This window comes from Manis pentadactyla, chromosome 16, assembly GCF_030020395.1.
Source record: "Manis pentadactyla isolate mManPen7 chromosome 16, mManPen7.hap1, whole genome shotgun sequence".
NCBI classification, from domain to species: Eukaryota; Metazoa; Chordata; class Mammalia; order Pholidota; family Manidae; genus Manis; species Manis pentadactyla.
Window position 1 is genome coordinate 31,967,339 of NC_080034.1, and position 19,474 is coordinate 31,986,812.

A 19,474-nucleotide genomic window follows, 5' to 3' on the forward strand; every position below is an offset into this window, starting at 1 on the left:
CGTCTCCGCGCAGGCGTCTCCCAGGCCACACCCCCTAACCCCACCTCTGGGCTCGCCCCGCCCCCGTGGAAAGAGCACCGCGCAGGCGTCCCCTGAGGCCACGCCCATTCCCTGATTTGACATCACGCCCGATCGAAGAAATACGCAGGCGCCTTCTACACGCGCCAAATCCTTCAACTCAAACACCGCCCAGAACATAGTACTACGCAGGCGCTAACTAGTTCCTTTGCCAACTGCCCACCCCCTTCTATGCAGCCGTGGAGACACACCCCTAGGGCTAATGCGCAAGTGCCGTTTTCCCTCCAACTCGCTGTCGGCTGTCTCCCTACGCATGCCCAGGCGGCGGCGGGAGACCACGGAATTTACCGCCGGAAGTTCAGCGTACACCACCAAAGAGTGCGAGTTCGACTCGCGGGCTAGAGGGGCTCGTTTCCGTCCCGCTTCGGGGTGGTCGGCGGCCATCTTAGTTGCGCGCAATTAAGGGCTGTGGCGGGATTGGCTCCGCTTGTGGGTTCGTCGGTGGCTCCCCACCTACCAGCGCCGGATTCGGAGCCCTTCCCCGCGGGGCGGGACCTCCTAACGGCTGACTCCTTTCCAGGTGAAGGGTAATATAACCCGGGTACGTTGGGACATTGCGCGAACCTCCCTGCTCCTTCCCACGGGGTCCTTGGATAGGCTCTATGCTCTCGCTGACCTAGGGTAGGAGATAGAGAACGGGAGGCTTTTTCTGTACTCCTTCCCCCACCTTACCCCTCCAAAAAGATGGGGGTGAGCCTTGAGAAGCCTTTTTCCCACTCCCCTACCTGCGGCTCGGCAGTACACTCCCCTTGGCCTGTGTACTCTCTAGTTGCGGCTTAACGGGACAGTGGCCAAGTCCCTCCTTTTTTCTTCTAGGCCAAACCCATTGGGAAAATACTTCTGCGTCGTCCGGAATAAGGGAGACTGTCCTAAGGCCGCCTTGCTCGGGCGCGGAAGAAGGGGGCGTGCCTTAGGACCGCTCCTGCGGCTGAGCTGGGCGGTGCGGGAAAGCGGGCAGCGCGTGAGGCTCAGCCGCTTCCGAGCTAGGCGTTCTCTTTTTTGCCTCAAGAGTTTTGTATTACTTCCTAGAAGTTGAATGAACTCAGATTCAACGACGAACGGTGGGACAAAAAATTAATAAGTGGGTGGTCAGGGCAATCTGAATATGATACATTAAGGCTGCCTAAGCATTTTTACTTCCTTTTCCCTTCTCATAGCTGAAGACAGACTCAAATTCTGGAAATAACGACCTAATATCATGGCCGGCAGCCCTAATGAAGATCCAGAAGGAAGCAGAGTGCGTAACAACTATTAACTTACCGGTGAACTGAAATTCAGAATAATTGAGGTCAAAAGCATAAACACTTTTTAATTAAACCAATAATTGCATTGTCTTTTTTTCTCTCTCTAGCTGATTTACTGCAGAAAAGCTAATACAGTCCTAGGCAGAGACCATCCATCACTCCTTTTACACATGCTTTACTTAATTGGTTGTAGTTAACTCCTTAAATTCTGAGGATTTAGCAGAGAGGTAGTGGTGGGGGACACAGTAAAGGAAAATGAAATAGCTTAGTATTTTTCTGTATCTAATAAAACATTTTCTTTCCCTTTGTGCCTTTTAGATCACTTATGTGAGAGGAGACCTTTTTGCATGCCCCAAAACAGACTCTTTAGCCCACTGTATCAGTGAGGATTGTCGAATGGGCGCTGGGATAGCTGTCCTCTTCAAGAAGAAATTTGGAGGGGTGCAGGAACTGTTAAGTCAACGTGAGTTTTTGAAAACTAGCTTAATTAGTCTGCCTTGGCTGCAGTATCTTTTGACCTTTTATTATATTTTATTAAAATGTATGTGCAAAGAGGAGTGTTCCTAACCACTTAGTACTTTTAACTCTTCACATTAAGTTACTCCTCTATAAAAATGGCCTCTAGTTTGGCCATTGTCACACCAAACCTGAATTTTGTAAAAAGTTTCTAATCTCTTTCATAAAACTTCCTTGATATTACTCCATTTCTCTGTAACTTTTAATAACTCCGAAGTGCTGAGCAAAGTCCACAGGGAATTACTTGGCATTCAGAATCTTCTGCTGTTTACCTGCATTGCAGTTCTTGGAATAGGAGTTCAGAAACCACCTTTTCCTTATAGACCCCTCCCATCCCTTTCTGACAGTGACTTTAAACTAGAAATGTGTATCAGAATCACATGAGGAGCTTCTGAAATAGTCACTAAGGCCACTGTCCCCACTTACTGAATCAGTCTCCTGATTCTTACTGAACGGTAATTCTCATCCCAGCTTTTTTGGCAATTTCTCACTGCTTTGTATTTGTTTATAAATATGACACCTTCTCTTGATTGGAAACTCTTTAATAAGTAGGAACTTTTTTTATACATCTGTGTTCCTTAGAGTGCGTAATACATTTTGCTCTGTGTATATAAAGAGGTCATTGAATGGACACATATTTGGCACATAAGAAATGCTGTACATCCTAAAACATTTCAAGGCAATAGACAGTAACATTTAAGTAAACAAGGGTGTGTTTGAAAACAGGCTGTGGAAAAGAATGTGAGGAAATCATGATTGAAAAAACATGATTAAGAGAGTTGGTAGTTAAGGCTAAAGAGCAGTGTTCATAGGAGACAGTTTCAGAGTTGAAAATTACTTCTTGGGGGTTAAACTCAGATCTGTATAAATATTTTTTTTTAAATCTAAGAATGGAGATCAGTGTTTTGATTTTGTTTTCTGCTACTAAATAACTTTTTCTTAGAAAAGAAATCTGGAGAAGTGGCTGTTCTGAAGAGAGATGGACGGTATATATATTACTTGGTAAGACGGGGCCAATTCTTAATACATTCTAAAGGTTGGTGAGCAGATGGGCTGTACTGCATTTGTGTTGATCGTGATGTTCCATTCCAGCAAACCAGAGATATCAAAAAGCTTCTGATCTCATATTAACTCACATCCAGTGCTGGTGGCTGTTTGGAGCACTGGGTTAGAAAGGAACATGAGGCTGCATCCCAGCTCCATGGGAAAGTGCTGTGACATCCACCAAGAGGATTTGCAAAAGTTAGGGATGCTTCCCATGGTTTAATTCCTTCCTAATCATAGTGAGATAGAAACAATAATGTCTTTAGAGATGGATTGTCCAAAGGGGTTGTTCTCTCATTCTTCTCTGTCACACGCAGTGCCAAGTAGTAACCCCTTTCCTGCCTGCTGCTTCAGTTGGGTATTCTTCCCTTGCCCAAATGGTCTTTGGCCCCAGAAAGAGTTCAGCTTCTCGGTAATGGTGCTGGGGGACTACAAGCCTGATCTGGGCAGCACATTAAATGAGGACATGTCCTGGCCCTTTTGAATGCTGTGCTTAAGGCTGACATGACTTCAGTCTTGTTCAGAATGCTAACAGTTTCTCTGAGAGAAACAAAAAGCAAGCACAGTTTCTAAATAAACAGACGTAACAGGAAATTTTCAGGTGGTCTGGGTTCTTCCTTGTTACAGATACCAGTTTATCTCTTGGAAGTGGCACAAAGACTTTCACCTACCTTGCTTAAAAACAATAGACAATAGGTTTAGCCTGCTAATCTGGGCTTCTTGGGAAAGGGAAAGACTTACACGGCAGTGTGGGTTTCTCAGTTCCTATTTAGTGGATTTTCTTGAGGGTCTCCCTGTTCTGTTCTATGAGAATATACTTGTTACTTTCATTCTCAAGATGTTAGGAGAATGTGATGGCTTTTCTTTGGCTATTGTTTTGGATTAATGAAAGTTTAAATTCATTCTTTGTACTCAGATTACAAAGAAAAGGGCTTCACACAAGCCAATTTACGAAAACTTAAAGAAGAGTTTAGAGGCCATGAAGTCCCATTGTCTGAAGAATGGAGTTACTGACCTCTCCATGCCCAGGCAAGGAAATCCAGGGCTCCAAATGAAGACTCGATGGGGGGAGGTTTACTGTCTTACCCAAAGACAAATGACTTAAAAGTGGGTAAATGTCAAAACTTCTTAAAAGCACTAGTGAAACAGGGTTCAGACCTTAGGCCAAGGTATTCCTATTTCTTAGCCTGGGTTGAATGAGCCAGAATAGTTAAAATGCACACCTGCCTCAGCCTACTTCGTAGGGATTCATTTGTTGAAATCTGGGCATCTTCTGCCTGAAGCATAGCCTCTATTTCTGAAGCAGTAAACTGAAAAATGGAGACTGAGCAATTGTGAGTTTCTTTTTCGCTATTTCAGGTATCCCAGACCTGTTAATTCTGTGTGAAGAAAGTTGTAAATTACTGCCTTTTAAACTGCATACTTACTATGGTCAGTGTGGGTAATAGAGGACATATTCCTAATGTCTCAGATCCTTGCTATTGGTAACTTAAGGGAATGATATTAGAGGTTCAATTATCCCCTTTGCTTCTTTTTCAGTAAATAGGCTTGGGGTCACCTCTTGTTGGTTAGTTTTGCGTCTGTGCTGACCATGTGTCTAGGTTTATTCTAAGCCCCAAGTTACTTGTGAATGTGACTACAGAGTCCCTCATCTTACTAATGGTTTTTAATATGCTCACGGCTTGTTTCAGAAACTTTTTTTCTTTTTTTTAATCAGAATTTTTTCAGGGGCTTAATTATCATACTATCTGAAATCAGCAACTTTAAGCCTCTCTTTTTTTCCCTAGGGATATTGAGGATCAATAATGTAACATCTTGAAAGAAAGGTGTCAGGTAGTAGGACTGATTGAGGTTTCTCACCAGGTTGTTGCAGACCTGAATTACAATCAGCTTGGCATTTCCCAACATTCCATCTTGATTTCCTTTTTGCAGAAGTCTTATCCTTTGTCCCTCTTCTTCTTATGTTTCCTTAACATTCCATTATTGTAAATGTATTTTTAAAATACCAGCCTTTTCCCATCCACCCACAGCTAGTTTTCACAGCTAGACAGAGGCATAGTGACTCTCTCATATCACAGCAGAGTTATATTTCTTTAAATGGAGCCTGAAATAATTGGGAAGGGATACTTTATGAGGCAAGAAAGAAGTGACAGCTGTTGAATGTTAGGGCTGTCTGGGAACAGCCTTAGGTGACTCAGCAGGAATTAACTTCCAAACTCCCACTATGGTTGCCTATAGGTGTGAAACCAAACAATTACTCTTTATGCTTTGGGTGGATGCAGTCCAAAGGAAGCGGGAAGGAGCGATTTTTCTAGTACTTCACAACCAATGGAGATGTTTTGTCTTTTTTCAGGATTGGATGTGGTCTCGATCGTCTGCAATGGGAAAACGTATCCGCAATGATTGAGGAGGTGTTTGAGACAACAGACATCAGAATTACTGTGTACATTCTCTGAACAGATGAGCATGTTGGATGTGTTCACATTCTCCTGTGTCATCCCTCTTGGGCCTTAGAACTGAGCAAACTGACCTTAAAATGGTCAGAGGAAAGCTTCATATGCGGTAGTATGTGGCACAGTCTTGGACTTGGGTTGCTATATTCTCATGAGTGGACTGGGTGTCTGGAGGAGGGATTGTTTGGAAAATGTTGCTGTGATTTTTTTTCTTTTTTTTTTTTTAAAGGAATGTATGGAGTAGATGGCCTGATACCAGGCAAGGAAACCGCATGTTAGACCTATGACCCGTGTTTTGCTCCAGGATATTACCTGATTTGTTTGGCTTGCCACTAGGTGGCAGCATTGATTCTACTTCTCTGCTGTTCAAGAGAAATTTGAGGAAGGATGAACATTGCAATTTATTTTGCATCTTTTGTTATTTGTGCACTTGCTTGGTATTTTTCTTATATCATCAGATTCATCCTAGTTGAGAATTACAGGTTTCGTTTTGTTTAAATTAGAAAAAAAAGTTTTCTGTTAACAAGGAATTTGTGATGACAAAAATAGAAAAATAAATACTTTTTTTGTGGTCCATTGAGGTTCTGCACATGTCTGTGTTGTTCTGGACTTGGGTAATGGAGTATTTTCCTGTACCTTAATTTGGAAGAGTCAGACAGACAAAGAGCAACAAGGTAAGAATTAAGAAACAAGAAAGAACAGGAACTGTAGGTCAACATAAGGGAAAGGCAGGTTTTTAGAATTTTCTTTGGTGAACTCTTCTGTGCACTACGTAGCTTCTGTGATTGCACCTGTCTGGATTCAGTCATGAAACATGAAACAGTGTATTTAATGCCTGGCAAAGTGCTTAGTGCAGGGTAAGGACTCAATAAATCAGTGGTTCTCAACATAGTCTATATATATAATCTTCCTTAGAAGAAAAAAGGTCTACTTCCTCAAAAAATTCTATTTTGATAGTCAGGGTGAGGTGAGGAGAGGTATGGCCAGGTTTCTTTGTTTTTTTAAGCTCCAAGAGAATTTTGATGTGCAGCCAACGGATGGAGAACAGTAAATATTAGTTTCCATTTATTCCTAAGCTAAGAGGGCAGCACTTTGTCCACTCTTGTTTTCACAGTGGTAGAATAAGGTTCACAGATATCAGTATCAGGTATTGGGAAAACTGGTGGAGTTTTCTTTTTTCCCCCTTAGTGTTCCAAGTTAAAACAGTCAGACCTACTATTGATTTTCTCCCTAGAGTGAATTCTGGCTCTGTCACAGGATTTGCTTGCTGCTTTCCCAAGTGCAGAAGAACTGGATTTTAGAAGGGGCTTGTTGAAGCACAGGAAAACACCGGTTAAATATAATCTTTGTACTTTAGACTTGTGTTCTTATCACATTGCAGCCTGATATGAGGCAGCAATTTGAAAAAGTACTTTTCTATCTCTATGTAGAACAGACAAGTTCTCCATGTTGTTGGGGTAGGAGCATGGCAGGGGCAAGTTCATTATCAAACTTTTAGGTTAAGGTTTTTCTTCCACATACAGTAAAACTGAAGGGAAAAGGAATGGAGATAATATCTACACAGCTTAAAATGAGAGTGGAATGGTAAGAGGAAACAGTATTTTGTTTAACTATGCAAATAAATTTTAATAAGTCAAAACATTGATTTTGTAAGCTACATTCAAAAGGATTAGGGCTAATTTTTTTCATGGACTGTGAGCCTTTTTTTTTTTTTTTCAACAAAACCAAGTCCTATGGAAGACTGGCTGGGATTCTGGGACTTGGCAGGGGTATGATAAGTTTTACCATTTGCAGATAGTCTTGGGGTCAAATTCTGATGACTTAAATCACGCTTGAAGCTTGGGGAAAGGAGGCATGGCCTGATAATCAGAATGAACACGTTATTCTTGGAAACTAGTCAAGAGTTAAGCAAACACCCAGACATTCATATGTGGAATTTTGCTTCTCTTTAGGACTCAAACCTAAGAAGTTGACATAGTTCTGCCATTACCAACAAGGACCACATTATTGGCCACTCTTACGAGTACTGAACATTGAAATACTACCTCTCATCCTCTCCTCTTTAATTGGGGCTAATTGCTTATTTATTGGCAGTTGGAGTGTGGATACTTTATACAGATTCCCCACACCTTTGTTTCACCCACTTGTCTTATGAGATGGGAAAAGGCATTCATTTACAAGTAATTTCAGAAGAAAGTATCTTATGAAGGTCAAGACCAGCATGGGAAATCTGCATGGGAAAGTTAGAGTCCTGTGTTGCTTAGGCAAGTCCTGGTTTAAGCCTCCCTTCCGCTTGGTTCCCTCCGCTTGGATCATAGCCTGGGACATATCTATTCCTGGGACTTACTCAGCTATGGGACTGTTTGTAGTAAACTTCTAAATGTCCAAGTTCCTTAAGAAATCTGGTCACCAAAAAAACCCACACCACTTATTTTATTAATGTGTTTTTCTTACTTAAAAAAGCCAAATGAACATAAAATGCATTTCTGGACATATTTCAAAGATCTGTGCAGACCTTGGGTCTGAGGCTTTTTGCCTTAAGCAGCCCATTTGGGGGAATAATTAGGATCTTCAGTCCCACGGATGCCTGGTGCCCATATGTGTTTACCATTCCTCCTTGTAACTCACTTTCCTCTTTCCCAAGAGCAGTCAGAAAACGAGGCACAGCTTAAATAATTTAAAGCACGAGAAGTGTATTTAAAGTCCTTGGAGGGCACATGTAGTAGGATTCACTGGTGTTGAATGTTGTCTGGTGCCAAGTGGTATTAGGAAGTCAGGCATATCCCAGATGGCCACACAGGTCATTGCTGTCTCTTGATGGCAGCAGGCAGACCTTAGTGAGAAAACAGAGGGCATGTTACTGAGAGCCCTACTGGCCTTACACGGAACAGTATGGTTGAGCTAGGGTTTCATGTGTCTTCCCAGCAAGGCCCTGAATTTCTCCTCCATACTCTCCCTTGATTTCTGGTTTGCCCAGGATTGGATTTGTTTTATTCATGTTTTGGGGTGGTTCACTCAGAGAAAGCCCCAGAAGGGATTTGCTTAAGTCTATTCTCTTGAGTTAAATACATGGTTAAATCCTACTGTCATTTTTTTCCCTGAAGAATGGAATATGAAATACAAGGCAAATTTTCTTTTAACAAATGCCCTTTTCTTGGTAGTATTTTAATTAAGCAGAGTTGTTCTTTTGGGCTTTTAGATTACAACTTGATTTCATGCCAATTTTTTTTTTAACTTGGTACATTTTAACCTTTCCCTTCAGGAACATGAGTAACTCAAATAGAATACACAGAAGCATGTTAATGGGTCCACATAATACATATGTACACTAATGGAAGGAGACTTATAATGTGGAACACATCTGCCTTGCTGGAGGTTTCAGTCTGGGGCAAGTTCACGCTTGGCTCGCTGAGATGGAATCACAACAATGGAACGTTGGGATAAAAGTTTATACCAAGCTTTACTGTGGTGGCAGGTCAGGCACTGGAATTTCGTCCACCTCCGGGGCAGTCTACTTGCTGCAAACAGGTCTCTGCCTCTGGGCCTCTCCTGCCCCGAAGTCTCAGACTCTGTCCTTAGCGCTGCCATCACTCCAGCCCTTGCTCTCTTGCAGCCACCCAGACCCAGAGCACTGGGTGGAGCTCCTTCTATAGAGTCAATAGTAACTCATTGCTCACACATGTGCAAGCATACGCCTGTGACCATTGTATATATACGCAGTGGGCAAGTATCTGTCAGGTGAGAATCCTGACCATGGTAACTTCCATGTTCCCCACAACGTCTAATAATATTTTATTTAAATAAAAAGACTTAGAAATGGACTTTTCCCTCAAACTGAGTTTCAGAGGTTATCTTTAGGAATCTGTTTTAATTACGACTTACCACCACCCAGAAGTGGTGATGTGTTTGATGTGAGCGGAGTACTATGCGGCATTACTTGGCCATAGTCTCACTGGATTCAGTCAGTGGGCCCTGCTTTTTATAAGAAATGGCTGAAAATCGTGTCTGTGGATTGGTGAATGGCAGGCTGGAGAATTATCAGGCATCCTGAGGCATTCTAATAGCAAACACCTGCCAACTCAAGCTTCAGAACATTGATATTTCCAAAACGTGTCTTTGAGTTGACATCTCTTAATAAGAGTAGACACCAAAAGTAAATGATATCTTTATGGAAGCATGCTGCTTTCCTGTTTTATTAATATGCAAATTATTCCAGAATTAAAATTACGAGGATGCTAAAGACCCTTTCTCTGTTACTTGAGGATTTTGATCAGGTTTTGTAAAGGGTCTTAGTCCTAGCATTTCTGTGGGAGCAAACTAGATCAGACTAAATTCTAGAAAAGATAGTAAAGGATCCTCTACCCTCTTTCCTGAGGGTAATCGGCCTGTTTCTGTAAAAGTCTAATTAACCCTCAGCAAGTGGCCAAATTGGCCTTAATTGCGTCCTGATTATTTGCCTAAATAACTAATCTTTACTTCCAGTTCTCCAATCACTTGATATCTGTAGGAGACTTACTTCAGAGCAGCTGCCTTATCTACAAACATCTTTTTAACCATTTAGAACACTCTTGCATAGAAGAACATGTTGCAATATTACCCCCATTCCTGCATTCAGCATTTTTCTATGCGTTCTGCTTGAAGTCTTCACAGGAAAAATGTTCTGGTATTATACTACATTCACACAGCAATTACTGGTCTCCCTCAAAGCAGAACATTTGTTTGAAAACATGAAAGTGTCTCTGGCCAAAAAAAAAAAAAGTTGGATACAAATCCATTTGGGCACTTTCAAAGTACCAAAAAAGAAACAAATTTCCCCTGAAAGAATGAAAAGCTTGTGTGAAAGAAAAATGGAATGGTCAAACTGCAAATGCCAGAGGGAGGAGGGCATCCAGAACGTGTCCAGAGTTGGTAAGTCTGGATACACGTACACAGGGATCATACTCAGGGGACTGAAATACCCTCTCTGCTGTTGTTCAGCAGCAGGTTCTTGCGCCATCTAAGTCTTCCCATGGAAAATCACTTTGTCGGATTCCTGTCAACCTTGAGTATTCCAAGTTATGGGGGAAGTTAGTTTGACATAAAGGGGTAGGAGAGAAAAGGATTTAGGGAGAGGAATTTAGAGGAAAAAGAAAATTTAGACAAGATCTTCTCAAATGTTTTACAATCAACCGAAAGCGGAGAAATGAAATTCTTTCAGAGAACCAAATGTATCATCGTTGCACCTGACCTCCAGCCTTCCACCCAAGTCAATGCTTACGCTTAACAGAGTGTTGGTGCCAGGACTCACGTGAGGCTACGCGCAGCGCCTACTTCAGGATGTCTGCCAACTTCTCCTCGTAGTACAGGAAGTTCTCCTGAATGTCCTCCCAGGGCTCAAAGGCCTTGGACTGGCCCTCCTCTTGCTCCACAAAATTCTGCCAGACGTATTCGAAGTCCTGGGGCTTCATGATGCGCAGCTTGCAGCCAGCCTCCTTCAGCTTCCGGATCGATGCCCGGATCTCCGGCTCCTCCCACATGAAGAGACGCCCCACCAGAATGAGTAGGCGCAGGTTCTTGGCGTTGCTGAGGGTTTTGACGATACGGTCGGCGCAAGCCGCGCAGGGGCTGGAGGACACGTACCAGGTGACATTGTACCGCAGGGCCGGATCGAAGGCTGGCATGATGTTGTTGAAGAAGGCTTCCTCCGCATGGGCTGCGGCGTGCTCATCCTCTAGGTATCCCCGGGTGGCCTGCACTTGGCCTCCCTTGCTCTGCGCTTCAAGCACATAGCAGAGAAAGGTTTTGTTGCGCCCGGAGCTGTATTCCACATTCCGGAACTGAAACTTGAAGAAGTTGACAGGCAGCCGCTCCCTGTGGGTCAAAGAGACAAGGGGAGGGGAAGAAGAGAGAATGCTGAGTTCTCGTTTCCAGGACCAGCTGGAGTAGGTAGCTCTCCAAGATCAGTACCTCAGAGACACATTCACTCTTACTATCTGAACAGGCCTTTCCTACACTCACAGCAGTGACGAAAAGGCAGGACAGAAGCCAAAAGGGTGCACCTGCAAGAGAGGAGAGGATTTGGAGTGAGGTGTGCATTCTGCTCACCTTGTTAGGAAGGGTCTCCGTACACTCCACATGCCTGCATTTCTGACTCAGTCTTTAACCTGGCTGTGCATTAGAACCACTGACAGGACTCTACGAAAGTCAATGCCTGGGTCCCACCAAACCCATTAAATCAGAAAATCTGGAGGGCAGCCAGACATCAGCATTTCTAAAAAGCACTCCAGATCATTCTAATATGTGGCCAAGTTTGAAAGCAGCGTTCAAAGCATAGTCTCCTTGTCACCCCTGTATATTGCATCTTAGCCATGCTCTCCTAGTGACTGTTTATCTCAAGTCTATCTTTTGCCCCAGGAGGGTTGTCACATAAATGTCCAAGAATTTTTATCTTTGAGGCCAGACTACCCAAGGTACCTTGATATGATTTAGCTTGTATATAGTATTGAGTCATTTCAGAACCATAAAAGACTTGACCTCTGCCTGTAGATGCTTATAATCTAGCAGCTTGATTCTAGCTAAGACAGCTGAGAACATAAGAAGACTAGTAGGTAGAGTGGGGGACATATGATGAAGGTTCTTGAAAGTTTAGCCTTAATTTAGGAGGCCATAGAGAATTGTTACAGATTCTTGAGTAAATAAAGACATAATAAAGGTGATGTCCACTGAAGATGACTATGGTAGCTTTAGGAAGAGAGAGTGAAGCTGGGGAAAAGACTGGAATTAAGAAGGGCTGCTTGGTGAATTTTATTGTTGTTAACAACCATTTGATCAATAAATATGAGAGATGCCCTCACACACAAAAAAAATATGTATATATATACACACTTCCAATTGTAAAATAAATAAGTAACCGGGATGTAGTGTATAGCATAAGGAATATAGTCAAAATATTGTAACAACTTGGTATGGTGATAGCTGGTACCCAGAATTATCATGTATATAAATGTTGAATCACTGTGTTGTGCACCTGAAACTAATGTAATACTGTGTGTCAACTACCCTTCAATTAAAAAATAATTATCTAAAAAAAAAAAAAAAAAGAAGGGCTGCTTGGTGTCCTAGGACAGCAGACTTGGTGATGAATATGTCCAGTGACTTCAAGGGGAAGATGGGTATTTAGCAAATGAAAGCAGCAGCAAAGGGGCAGCTTTGGGGGAAAGTCTAGTAGTAATAAGGAGAGAAAAAAGGAGAGGGAACTAGAAAGGCCCTCAGAGCTGAAGATTGTTTTTATCCTTCATGTGTGTGTATGTGTGTTTCTGAAACAGGGAAGATCTGTGCAGGTTTGAAGGCCAAGAGGAATGAGGAGATTTTAACAGGAGAGATTGAAAATGTCAGGAGAGGAAGGGATGAGTAACAGCTGGAGAGGCTGAATGTTTTCTTTTCTAAAAATGCTATCTCTGTGGTTGCACCACAAGATGTCTTATAGCAACCATTAACTCTGCTGTTGCTTCTCTATACACCTTTCCTTTTCCCAGAGAGGGTTACTCAACCCCTGGGCTGCAGAGGAATCCCTGGTATCCCAGGGCCTTGGCTTCTTAGGGATAAGCAGCAAATGCCAGAGAGCTAAATAAACTGGAGCTACTTCTCTGCAGTACTCCCCTCCCCCATCATGAAATTTCCTCACCCAAGTTTCCATGTCTCTTGCTGTCAAGTTAAATTTCCACTGTGCGGATGAATGTGTTTGAGGACCTCGCCCCGGGATTCCTTCGGGTACTATACTTAGCTCTTTAAGCTCCTCTGTTCCCAGTTGGATGTGTCTATTATTTACTTAGCATTTTGGGAGAATGGATGGCCTGATGAGTCCTTCTCCTCTTTCAGTCCCTGCTGGGAGTTCACCTACACTGTTTTTTCTCCAATCAAACTCACCCCACAAGACCACTCCTGAATTTTACTGGTTACAAAATGGTCCCTTCACTTCCTGGAGTGGCTTTCTTTCTCCCAAGAAACACAAAATTTACCTTTTTTGCTCTTCTAGGCCTTTTGCCAGACCCCTCCGCACCCTCAAGCCTAATCCAGAGCCACCGGGAGTGATGGATTCTCAGATAGAACCCTAGGAAGTATTTATGACTGCGTGGCTGTCATGACTACAGGGCTTCTGCAATAGCTGTCTGTGTGGTCCCTCAGATTTCCTCCTAGAACCCCCAAAGCATTGCTCCCACTTTGCTAAGTACAATTGACTCTTGAACAATGAGGGGGCAAGGGCCACATACTCCCTGAACAGTTGAAAATCTACACATAACTTCTGCATCGCCCTAATCTTAACTACTAATAGCCCACTGTTGACTGGAAGCCTTACTGACGACATCAACAGTTGTTTAACACATATTTTGTATGTTACATACTGTATTCTTAGAATAAAGTAAGCTAGAGAAAATAACTTTTTTTCAAGTTGAAATCTCCAAGACTTTTTCTAACATACTTTTTGAAAAAATCCACTTAGAAGTGGACCTGTGCAGTTCAAACCCATTGTTGTTCAAGGGTCCACTGTACAGCCCAGCTGAGAGTATAAATTTGGCCCAGCACGTAATTGCAAGTTGGCTGAATGGCCTGAGATTACTGCTTCTCTCAGTCCCATTTAAGCTCTGACATTCCCTACGCAAGAGGACAGGACCCAGAGAAACCTGAAACCTGAGGGAAAGGAGGAAAGTTCTCCTCTCTATAAATACCGATTTCCAGCCTCCCGTGGCCAGCAGCCCCACTGTCTACTCCGCCCCTCAGGAGGGCCTTCTGTGTTAGGTGCTTCAGGAAGGGAAATGCTTTCAAAGGGCAAAGCAAAGGTCTTGGCTCCCCGTCTTTCCTATGGGCTTGCTCAGAAACTGAGCTTGCTTGACTTCTTAATGGGCTTCTTGGTCTTTTAGAAGGAACCTAATGGTCAGATGAGCTCTCTGGATTTCCCAGAGACTGAAACAGCCAGGTCCTGAAGGGAAGCCAGGAGAACAGAGGTGTAGAAGTCTGAAATTTCTCCAAGAGTTAGACAACATGGCCGTGTTGGGTGGTATTAAAGAATCACAGAATAAGTCAAAACTATTATATCTGAGTGGAAGAAAGGACATAGTGACACTAATTTAGATAATCGCAAGCATCTTTTTTTTCTTGTTGCATCATATGCCTGAGCACCATATTTACTTATATTAGAGCCCTTTACTGTCTACCCCAACAGATGTTTTACTGCTAAAGTGGTGTGTGTGTGTGTGTTTGTGTGTTTGTGTGTGTGGTCAGGAGAGATGCTGGTAGTAGATTTCTTCATCTGGGCTCTGCCACTTCTTCAGGCGCCATAACCTACAGCATTATCCCTACCCCTCCCCCTGCCTCAGATCACATCTCTTTAGGCACCACTTCCTCATACTTTCTGCAAACAAGGCCATTCACACCTCCTTTGCGGAGACCTAGGCTACTGGGCAATGAGTTCTCTGGGCAGGAAACCCAGAATCCTAACATCTAGGAAAGCAAATTCAGATGATCAGCTTGATGGAAGGAAAAGGAGTGGGAGTAAATATAATACATATATATATATTTTTTCTCACATTCATGTTTAAAAATATTTGCATTTCTGAAGCATAGATCTATACAGTGAAAGGAAGCACTGGGAAGGCAGTAGAAGCCGGTCTGAGATTAAACATTCACCCCAAAACAATCCATGGAGTGGAAAATCTATTCACAGGTAATTGAGTGTTGTCTTGTTTCAGCTTTCCTCTCTAGACCATTCATGACCTGCTCAAAAGAGGCAAAACTGCCTGTTTCAGTTTCTTTGTCCCTCTTTCAGACCACTATCAAAGCAGATGCTAAGGAGTGGGCGTAGTCCGAGGAGAAGGGAAGCAGAGAGTTCTAACAGCCTGACTTCCTAGGGCTGAGAGGGGTTTGAGGCTCTGCTTGCTCCTGATCTGTAGTTCGGGATGGGATTCTGCCCAAGGTGAGCCCTGAGCCACCACCTTTTCAGAGAGACACCACCTTTGCACCTGGGCTTTGACCCTCCATGCTCCAACACCAACTGTCAGTGGAGGCCAGTGTGGCCAGAGTCGTGGCTGTGTTCTAGTCTTTACGGAACAAATCTTTCCAGGGTGAGGGGTGAAGGGCAATAACAGGGTGTTGCAGGCCCCTCACTCCCTACCTGTCCCTTCTCCTCTGAACCCTGCCTCACCCCTCTCTTATCATGGGGCCAGAGTGAACTACTGGCAGCGAAAGAAGTGGTTGGAAGGGGAATCACTGTGTGCACCATTGATCTCTGTCCATAACAGCCCCTTTTATAGCAGGTTCAAACCATTGTATATGGTTTTATGGAAAATGTTACTAGAGACAAAAACAAACAAACACACAGCAAGGGGGCCTGCTGGGCTGAGCACAGTCACTCATGGCTGGGATGGAGGATGAGAAGACAAGCGATTCCCGTGGCCTAGAGCTTCCCTAAAGCACACTGAATTTCAAGGCAGGCATGGCCTTTTCTCCTCAAGGAGCCCTCCATCCAATTAGTTCCTTAGCCTAACACCTGGTAGAGAGCCTAGCACACATAGGTGCTCATTCATTAATTCATTAATTTAGTCCACAAATATTTATTCAGTACCTATCAGGGACTAGGTACTATTCTTGAGACTAGGGACAAAGCAGTTAAAAGGTAAAGCCCCTGTCCTTAGTGAGTTAAATTCTAGTGGGGAAAACAGGCAGGAAATAAACAAATCTCATTCAGTAAATATTTGTTGAGTGTAAAAAGATTCCTCTTAATGGCTTTTCTAGATGCAGCATGGTGATTTGGAGTCAGACAGTCCTGGGTTCATGTCCTACTCCATCTACCAGCTTTGGGCAAATTGCTAATCCCTCTGAGACTTAGTTTCCTCATCTGAAAGATAGGTCAGGCCACCCAGCCTCTCAGATTTTGGACAATGGTCATGACGTTCAAGAAATCAAACCTAATATTGATGGATGGTACCTTCTCTGGGCCTTCAATCTGACCCCTCAGAGCTCTATCTTAAGTCCTGTGAAGTCTGATCCCTTCTCTACTCTTCCTCTTGTTTCCGGAAGCTCTCTTTCAATGGTGAGCTGGTTTAACACCCAGCTCTCTGAAAGAACTTGTAAAAAATCACCTGATTTCTAATGTTTGCTGATTTCCATAAACACTCCCACTATTGAGATTTCAAGAAACCGACAGTTCGGTCACTAAGTGCACACCATCAACTCTCAGCCAGTGTAAACTGGCTTCCACATACCACTGCACCCTTAGACTTTTTTTTTCTAGCACTTTCCACCACGTTATTTTGTTAATGTCCTTAGGTCTGCTTTCTATCCTGAGTGCCCTGTTCAAGCCAGAATCAGGATAAGTGAGGCATATTTCTCCTCATTCCTACCTTGTATTCCCTCCTCACCTCAGACTGTTTCGCAAAAGCCGCCAGCTCTTCTGATAGTTTTTGGCTCACATCTGAGGAGTGGAATGGACAGACCTATCTCCGGTGGGCATCCAGGCTAGGAGAGGAGCTGCAGGGCATCTGGGGAAGTAAGGAGGGGGAAGCCGCTCCCCTCTCTTGTGCCCGCACAGACAAAACTGCAACTCTGGGCTATTTTAAGCCATCTGTTTACCCAGCAGGCTGAGGAGACAGATTTCTACAGCTGTTACTTGTGGCCAGGACACACCCAGGGCTCCACCTCCCTCCTGAACTGCGCTCAGAGTGCCCAGAATACTGCCTTGCTGTGCGTCTTTTTCTGAGCCTCAGGTCTGGGACATCCCTGAGTCCCACTGCCTCACAGATGAAGATAGATGGAGAAAACCTGGGATCCAGAAAGAGTAAGAGGCCAGTGGGAAAGACCCTCGGCTGGAGTCAGAAAGCCTGCCACTTACGGTTCTGCAGTCTTGGACAAGTCACTCAATCTTGCTGACTCTCAGTCTCTCCACCTGTAGAACAGTAATCATCTATCTCCCTCTCCTAACATTGTGCTGAGCGTTGAATGAGCTCATGCATGCAGAGGTATGCTGTGATTGTAAAGCCCTGGACAAACGTAAATTACATCAGAGGATGTAATCCTTTAGGACCCACCATCCTGGAACCCAAAAGCATGTTCAACTCAACGCATATAGTCCAATTCTCTTCTTGACCTACCCTGCCCTGTGCTGGGGGCTTCACAACACTGCACTGAGAGGATGTGTCTGTGCCTGTGTGTGACCAGGGCAGCATGCTGAGGTGTTAGAAAAAGGATCTCCTTCCATAGAGAGCCCAAGAGGACTGGCCTGGCCTGGTGGCCCTAGGCTCTTCCTATGTCTGTATTTGTGCTCCTCTGTTCCTTTAACCCTAGGATGAGGGTGATATTAGTTGGTTGGGCATGGGTGAAATGCAAGATCAGTGGTTCTTACCTGAACTTTCCCTCAGGAACTACCACCCATTTTCCCTCAGGTTCTCTCAGAAACTAGAAAATATCTGCACTGAAGGGAACTTTGGAATCAACTAGCGTAACTTACTGGTGTTACAAATGGAAACACCGAGGCCAGGTCTGTAAAATCCCTCCAAACTTAAAAGGGCAAGTTCAAATTGCCAACCCAGGCTCATGCCCCTGAGAGCACTACGCCTCTATTCTTCTGGAAATTTCTCTTAGCGTGGCCCCTACTCTGCCTGTGGGCATAGCTGGAGACTCCCATGAAGGATACTCAGGGCTCAGGGAGGAAATGTGGCCCCATGTATTCCCTTGTTTACTCTTTGCTTTAGGAACTTAGCAGGGCCTCCCCTGAAGGATGGGACAGCGAAGAGGAGGAAGAGCACTTGGTTCTTTTGGTGGTGGAGGTGGCACAGTTTGGACAAGACAGAGGGACCCTGTATGCAGCCCCCTTTTGGAGCCTTGAGACTCTTTGCTTCAGGTCCTGGTTCCTCCAGGCTGTGGCTGAGGTGGTGGGAGGTGGGATACCTCCTCTGGCCAGAAGCTCCTGGCCCTGCCCTGCATTATGTATATGAGGTAACTGCTCTGATTCCTGGGGGTGGATGCAGACAGCCCCATGGAAGACAGAAAAGATACAACCAGAAAAAAAAATGCTTCTCCCTCAGCCTTGGGGAAGGATGGATCTGTTTTCTTTGTCTTAGGGTCTTTGGTTCCAGAGACAAGCTCTAGAGCAAGGGCAAGAGCTGTACAGAAGCCGAGGGAGAAGTGGAGGAGGAGGTACTGTGACTGGGGCCATCTTTAATGTGCCAGCGGCATCCTTGTCCTCCCAGGCCCCCTGGGACTTCAGTCTCAGCTTCCACCGAGAGAGGCAGGGGACGTCTCAATACTAGGAGGCCTGAGGTCCTTGCCTGCAAGGAGCTCCTCCTACCTCCACCTGATTAGCGAGCGGGTCCAAGGCGTCACCCTGGGAAGCCAAGGGAGATTTGCCCCTGTGTCCACTGCAGCCCCTACCGTGCCCACTTGCGTGTTCTCTCGGCTGCAGTGTTGTGACCCTGGCTGCTACTCCTACCATCCTAAATTCCCCCAGCCTGCCCCTGCCCGCGCTCTCCTAGGAAGGGGGACCCCGGCCCACATCTGGGTCTCACCCTGTGACGATCTCAAAGGGCGGCAGCTCAATCAGCTCCTTCAGCTTCTCGGGGTCCTCCAGGTTTTCCAGGTCCTCCCCATTCTGGGAAGCAGGCGCCGCGGCAGCGGCCTCCTCTTCTTTCTCGGCCATGGAGAGGTCGTAGCTCTGGAGTGGCTGAGAGGACAGATGGCGGCGGTCTGGGACCAGGGCCTTGCGGGAGACTCACAAGCAGCTGTCAGCAGCTCAGTCTGCCTGGGGATGACAGGGACAGGCCGGACAGGCCAGGCTTAGTGCTCTCAACCCCCTGGGCCACAGGCTTTATAACCCGAGGCCTCCTGCCCCTCCCCCAGGTCCTCGCCCTCTATCTTTTTTTTAATTGAGTGACAGCAGGTGCCAGGCTGGGGGAAATGGAAAATCTGGCCGTTAGTATCCCCTATTTATCAGTAGGCCAAGACAGGAAGTTGGCAGGTGGGATGGCTTGGCCTGCTCTCTCTCCCCCTGCAGGCTCACCATATATTCATATTCTCTCCTTCCTCCTCCTCCTCCCTCACCTTAGATCCTTCTCTTTGTTTCCCATCCAACTTTTCCAGCTCCACTGGGGGACTGTGGAAGGGCCTCGTGCT

The 19,474-nt window shown here is 44.8% G+C and overlaps 2 protein-coding genes across 12 annotated transcripts; one reads left to right on the plus strand and one right to left on the minus strand.

Annotated features, from left to right (window-relative positions):
- Positions 1-80: 80 nt before the first annotated feature.
- Positions 81-5,916, plus strand: OARD1 (O-acyl-ADP-ribose deacylase 1). 11 transcript variants are annotated; one of them, XR_008994427.1, is made up of 7 exons: positions 124-619; positions 895-1,315; positions 1,641-1,785; positions 2,782-2,840; positions 3,799-3,911; positions 5,236-5,447; positions 5,565-5,916. XR_008994427.1 is itself a non-coding variant. In XM_057494156.1 (7 exons), exons 3-7 carry the CDS (start codon positions 1,277-1,279, stop codon positions 5,336-5,338), a joined length of 459 nt encoding a protein of 152 aa, XP_057350139.1. In that variant the 5' UTR covers positions 125-619; positions 895-1,139; positions 1,236-1,276; the 3' UTR covers positions 5,339-5,916. The 11 variants fall into 11 exon arrangements, 10 of the variants coding, with proteins under 10 accessions (XP_057350141.1, XP_057350140.1, XP_057350139.1 ...); XM_057494156.1 differs by having other exon boundaries at positions 125-619; positions 895-1,139; positions 1,236-1,315; positions 5,236-5,916; XM_057494157.1 differs by having other exon boundaries at positions 124-605; positions 1,236-1,315; positions 5,236-5,916.
- A 2,092-nt stretch (positions 5,917-8,008) lies between these two features.
- On the minus strand, positions 8,009-19,153 carry APOBEC2 (apolipoprotein B mRNA editing enzyme catalytic subunit 2). The gene is made up of 3 exons (XM_036907185.2): positions 18,871-19,153; positions 10,623-11,185; positions 8,009-8,168 (listed from the first exon to the last, which is right to left on the minus strand). Exons 1-2 carry the CDS (start codon positions 18,999-19,001, stop codon positions 10,642-10,644), a joined length of 675 nt encoding a protein of 224 aa, XP_036763080.2. The 5' UTR covers positions 19,002-19,153; the 3' UTR covers positions 8,009-8,168; positions 10,623-10,641.
- Between the last annotated feature and the right edge of the window lie 321 nt (positions 19,154-19,474).

Coding starts and splice junctions, on each gene's coding strand:
- OARD1 (XM_057494157.1), top strand. CDS start 1,277: ATGGCCGGCAGCCCTAATGAAGATCCAGAAGGAAGCAGA. Junction 1,316..1,640: donor AAGATCCAGAAGGAAGCAGA/GTGCGTAACAAC, acceptor TGTGCCTTTTAG/ATCACTTATGTGAGAGGAGA. Junction 2,841..3,798: donor GACGGTATATATATTACTTG/GTAAGACGGGGC, acceptor CTTTGTACTCAG/ATTACAAAGAAAAGGGCTTC.
- APOBEC2 (XM_036907185.2), bottom strand. CDS start 19,001: ATGGCCGAGAAAGAAGAGGAGGCCGCTGCCGCGGCGCCTGCTTCCCAG. Junction 11,186..18,870: donor CCCTTTGAGATCGTCACAGG/GTGAGACCCAGA, acceptor TTTGACCCACAG/GGAGCGGCTGCCTGTCAACT.